Raw genomic sequence first — 6,000 nt, forward strand, 5'->3', positions numbered from 1 at the left:
AACCCGTTCAGTTGCTGGCGCTCAACCGGAAACGTGAGAGGGCTTAGCGTTGTAACAAATGCCTAGCTTGCTACAGGCTGCGATGCTTTGACGTTATATTTCTTCGCTCGATCTGGAAGCAACACCGCAATTACGACTTTCAGTGCAGCGCGGGTTGGGGTGCCTTTTTTATTTTTGTTCCATCTCGATAAATTTTGTTTTTATTCATCAGCCCCAAGCCCACATGAGAAATGGAATGAAACGGACAAGAAAAGATATATGAGACAGGGTAGCAAAACGCTTCCAACAATTTCTACAGCCTGGCCGCAGAATTGCTCTTTATTCCCCTTTCTCTCGAACTTTTTCAGACAGCATGACGCTTTCACTAAAGAATTTCGAAAGAAAGGAGGTAAAATACGAAGTGAGGGGATTGTCGTATATATACGGGCCCTATCGGTCCATGCCGACACACCGACTGATCTTTGCCTGCAGTGCAAAGGACCAATCTCGGATAACCCGCATCACCCTTCAGCCTAAACGGGAGAAACATGAAGGCCTCGGTAAGAAGGAAACTCTAAATCACTCGTGAACGCCAACTCTTCTTCTGCTGACTTATATGCAAGCATTAGCAGCATTAAGAATTAAATGTTGATCTGAGCACAGAATTTATGAATCAAGTCCGCCACGGTGCCTCGGTGCCTAACGTGCTCGGCTGCTAACCCGAAGCTTGCAGGTTTCGGTGGAGGGGAAAGTTTCAGGGGAGGAGAAATTGTAGAGACTTGTGCGATGTCAATGCACATCTAACGACATCAGGTGGTAAAAATTTCCGGAGCCCTTTATTTTACGCCGTCTTTCATAATCCTAGTGTTGTTTCGCAGTGTACATTTCCAGATATTAATATTTTAATAACTCGTCAACTACATCGGTTTAAGTTGATTGATTTGTGGGGTTTAACGTCCCAAAACCACCATTTGATTATGAGAGACGCCGTAGTGGAGGGCTCCGGAAATTTTGACCACCTGGGGTTCTTTAACGTGCACCCAAATCTGAGTACACGGGCCTACAACATTTCCGCCTCCATCGGAAATGCAGCCGCCGCAGCCGGGAATCGAAACATCGGTTTAAGTTTGGATTACAAAACTTCGTCACCTATTATCGTCACTAAATTCGTAGTTTCAGCATAAAATATGATAAATTATCAACTCTACATACGCAGAACCAGAAAGTTTAGGAACGCAGAGTGTTTCAAGAAAGTATAAGTCAGTTATGTTAAGTCTTGATAACATTATGCTCGGACGAGGTTATTCATAAAATGCTCCTCACCACTGAACATGACCGCAACAAAGCAGTATTACGATTTTATGTTCATCACTTGTTCATGCCTCGTACAATTCAGTGTTTCCCCTTTCCCGTGGTTTGTGTGGTTTCGCTATGAGGTATTGTGACATTCATATGAATTGAATATTTATTTCTTCACTTGACAAGAGACTGAGCTAGTTTGTAGGGATTCGCAATGAAAGACGGCAGGAGTCTAAACAGGAACACGCGAGAAAAAAAAATCGGGACGAGGGCTCAGCGCTTACATTGTCTTGACGTTTCTGTAGTTTCCGTGTTTTCACGCTGACCGCCTTTTATCACAAACCCTATTTTTTGTTATGCAAAGTTCAAGAAAAGCGAAGGACCTAAAGGTGCGAATCACCTCACCGAGGTCCCTGCATAGCTGTGGTATGAAGTTTTACATATTTTTTTTCTTGTGACTGGTTCTTGAAATGCGAGTTCATCTACAAGTAGCACTGCTCAATCACGTGTTTGCGCTCACGATCAGTGATATATCAAAGTAAATCAACCCGTGAATAATGTGCATGCAATCATTGACTGTTACAAACCAGTACATGTACCCTTAACATGAATTCTGCGATTGTTGTCTGTGCTCTCACTTAAGTGACGTTTCAGTGAATTCTCTCTATGAAATCAGAAAAAAACGTACAATCATAGGTACGGGACATGGCCACTAACGAAGTACGTCAGCGCCCATGCAATGCGCACAAACATCTGATTTGCATCAAATGAAAATACTTATTCTTTTTTAGCTGTGCCTGCTGACCTTCTGCGTGGTGGTCGCGACCGCCATGGCTGGCTACTACGGAGGCTACGGAGGCTATGGCGGTTACGGTGGTTACGGCGGTTACGGCGGCTACGGTGGCTACGGCCACGGCTACGGGGGATACGGCGGCTACGGGGGATACGGCGGCTACGGTCACGGTGGATACGGGGGCTACGGTGGATATGGCGGATATGGAGGCTATGGCGGTTATGGAGGATATGGTCACGGCGGCTACGGCCATGGCGGTTATGGCCACGGATATGGATACAAAGTAATCAGCTACGGACACGGTCACGGCTACCACGGCTGAAATGTGCCCTCTTGTATACAGAAATAAATTGTACAGTGGAAACTACTGCCCCTTTAAACACTTATTTCAAAGGTCCGCTGTCTACGTGAGGCGAAAGCACCATGCTCGCCCTCTACGCACTTTCTTATCTCCGGAAATAATAAGCGAATGGCGCAGGGTGTTGCAAATACACTATCGAAGATGTTTGAAATCCTGGGACAAGGGTTTTAGCATGGAGACAACGCTTCGTCTAGTATTCTTCCAGCCAGCAACTGCCGTGATGAAGACAACACCCGTTTCCCAAACGTTGCCTGCAGTTCAATGGTCTGAACCCTTTGTTCAATGGTCTGAAAGCCCTAACTGCAAAGTTTTTGTTGTTAGAAATTATTGACAGCAACTTTTCACAGTGACACATGCTTTATCATATTCGCCTGGTGATTATCCTTATCGCGCGGAAACGGAGCTCGCCTGCCATCAATGATAACGGCCGAAGCCTCGAGAGGCCGCCGCTACGGGTCGTCTACTTAAGCATGCCAAGCGGCTGGCCGCCGGGCGAAGGTTGTCGCATAAAACGGGGCTGCGTATTTGCTGTTTTATAAGGCCTGCTCCGTGATTATGCCCCGAACCACTTGTATCACATTATAAAAGGCATGGGCGCTACAGGCTGAGGAAGTCATATTTGACGCATTTTAATATGTTAGTCATTGAGGCAACGCAGCGTTCTTTTTTTGTTTTTTTAGCCTAGTAGTTCACAATATCCCGTCCCTGACTTCAACGAAACAGATGTAAAAAATTTAAAAATGGCCTTTTCGAGAAAACTATCTTTAACCTATGGCGTTTCCTGTAAGCCACATTCCTTTCAACTTTTTTGGGGTATAATGATACACGCAATGTTGACAAAAGCTTTTTTTTTTTCATGAAAAACGCATCTACATAGTTCAATATAGGGCAAGTTTTATTACCATAGTTCGAATGGCATCTACGAATAACTTTTAGAAAAGGAAGTATTTTGTTCCGCTTACAATTTTCGTGAGCTTCTCCTAAAAAGAACTTCAACAGCAAAAAATACAATACTCATTAAATTACAGCCTGTTTCTTCATTCATGTGAACAAATGTTGTGACCAACGCTTGCGTCGTTCTTTCTCTAGGTGCACTGAAAAATGGGTAGAAAAGTGTAGTGCTTCCAAAACTTCTATACTTCTTTTTTGGACGAATAATATTTTTTTCAGTGAAGGTTCTGGTTTCATAATGTTTGCATACAGTATATTCCATCGAAATTGAGAATGCTGACCAGAACCTTGTGTTCTTATCTGCACAACCTGAGCGTGACGTTTTTACAAACCAAGTTTAGTTTTTACTGTGAATATCAAGGTATCTTGAGGGATATAATCCTTAGTGGCAGAACTGTTCGTAATGCTAGGTCATTCATGAGCAGATTATAAGTGAAAATCTACGTGATGGTTACATAAGATCTATAGAAACACGCGAAAGTCTGTTAGCTCTATCGATTCGCAAGGTGCTCCATCATCGCTTCAAAGCAATGGGAAAAATTGTTTACGCTACTTCTCTGTTATTGTTGAAATCACTCAAGGAAAACATAAAAGCAAGCGCATCGGACAACCTAAATGCATTTCAATAGACACCAGGTTATTGCAATATTCTTGGTAACACTTCAGTGGAAGAAGATGCAAATCAGACGCACCAGCACACATAAGCAATTTTCATTTTCCTCACTGAAAAATTATTCTAATCCTGTGACAGACGCACTGAAATTTCAGCAAAAACTTACTATTGTTCGATTGGCACTGTAGGCATTAACTTCTATAATTATTTACGTATCTGTATCTGAAAAAAAAATGAATTGCCATGTATGAGCCAAAACAAACTTTGAAACATGAGGCCACTGCTTGGCGCATTTATGCGATTCTTCTTAAACACGACCAAAAGGTGGTTGACTGATCTTGGGATCATTTAGATGAAGACGTCCAGCATCTTATTCTGAAATTTACGAAATATAATACCAATGAAATGTACTGAGACTTAGCTTGGTACTTTTAGGCAGAAGACTGTTAAGTATATAGAAGAAATAAAATGAAAAGCCATGTGATCTTGGAATAATAGCGGGTGTTTAAAAAAACAAATGCTCATAATTTTTAGGAAGTTTTCCTAAAGTGCAAATATTTTTGAAACAGTCAGTTTTAGCCAACCCTGAAGGCTAAACCTGGACTGGAAATCTCGAGGTTCCCAAAAAGGGTTCAAATTAAACTGAGGACGACGCAGCCAGCGATGAAAAGGAAAATGATGAGTGCCATTTTAAGAGACACGGAGGGAGCAGAGTATGTCAGAACAAACGGGAGTTAGGATATAATAGTTCAAATCCAGAAGTAATGAACATGGGCTGGGAAGGTAGCATGCAGGCAGAATGACCGCTGATCAGAAAGGGTAACTGACTGGATATGAAGAGAAGGCAAAGCGTAAGGGAGAGACAGAAAATCAGGGGTGCAGATGAGCTTAAAAAGTTGGAAGGTGTAAGGTGGCAGCAGAAAGCACAGGATCGTGTTAATTGGCGGAGCATAGCAGGGGCTTTTGTTCTGCAGTGGACGTATTGAGGCTGATTCTTAATATAATATTATCAATAATAATAATAATAATAATAATAATAATAATAATAATAATAACCTTTATTGTTATCTTGAGTTGTACAAAACAAATAACAGGCCTGTCAAAGCCAGACAGTGACTTGGAGGACTTGGCCCGGCACATAGGTAGACGAGAGATGATATATATATTGAAAAGATTTTCATGTAAACAATCAGAGAAATAATACATGTAACTCATTTACGCTACATAAAAACACAATAACAATCGAGAATCAAATTAGCGGAAGCAATACCACCTAAACAGCAGAAGAGTGCAGACAAGCTTAAAAAAAATTTAAACAGATTATATGCAGTATGCAAGAAACTAGAAAAAAATAATAATGCGATAACTTATGCAGCATTAAAGAGACCTTAGGCTCTTTCGTAGACTGCGTTTAGTCGTTGCCAAAAAAAAAACACTGTCAGGGATGTTATTAAAAGCAGTAGGGACATAGACCTTTTTAGTAGCTTTCCCATATCGTGTTTTGATGAATGGTACAGAAAAGCGGACAGTTTTTCTAAATAACGAGGGGTAATGCATTTGTTTTTGAACTGAAAGCCCCATAAATGTCGTAATACAACAGTTTGGTTAAAGGACGCTTTGAAAGACGGTAGGCGAGGTAGAGAAAATAAATTTACATTGTCTGTTGAAGAACGATTATACACAATGGACACAACAACAATAATAATAATAATAATAATAATAATAATATCATTATTGCGGCTAAATGAGTGACAAAAATGTTGCAGTCTAAAATTGTCCCATTGTGACCATGTTTTCTACGTTTTCTAAAATAATTTTCCAGGTTATTTTTAAAGTACAACACACATTCGACTTTCAATAGAAGTCAAATATATATTTGAGTTCTATTTGTCTAAATACATTTACTTGTGTCCTTGCTTTTCATGCTGAACTAATTAAAGAAACTCTTTGAGATATGTGCTAATAAAGAAATTGTACTACCTTTGCACATGTGCTATTCTGCTA

The 6,000-nt window shown here is 40.8% G+C and overlaps 1 protein-coding gene across 1 annotated transcript; it reads left to right on the forward strand.

The window, feature by feature from the left end:
* Nucleotides 1-453: 453 nt before the first annotated feature.
* Nucleotides 454-2,435, forward strand: LOC119177868 (uncharacterized). The gene is made up of 2 exons (XM_037429054.2): nt 454-539; nt 2,070-2,435. The coding sequence occupies exons 1-2, from the start codon at nt 528-530 to the stop codon at nt 2,391-2,393; spliced, it is 336 nt and encodes a 111-aa protein (XP_037284951.2). The 5' UTR covers nt 454-527; the 3' UTR covers nt 2,394-2,435.
* Nucleotides 2,436-6,000: the final 3,565 nt, after the last annotated feature.

This window comes from Rhipicephalus microplus, chromosome 1, assembly GCF_043290135.1.
Source record: "Rhipicephalus microplus isolate Deutch F79 chromosome 1, USDA_Rmic, whole genome shotgun sequence".
Taxonomy (NCBI): domain Eukaryota; kingdom Metazoa; phylum Arthropoda; class Arachnida; order Ixodida; family Ixodidae; genus Rhipicephalus; species Rhipicephalus microplus.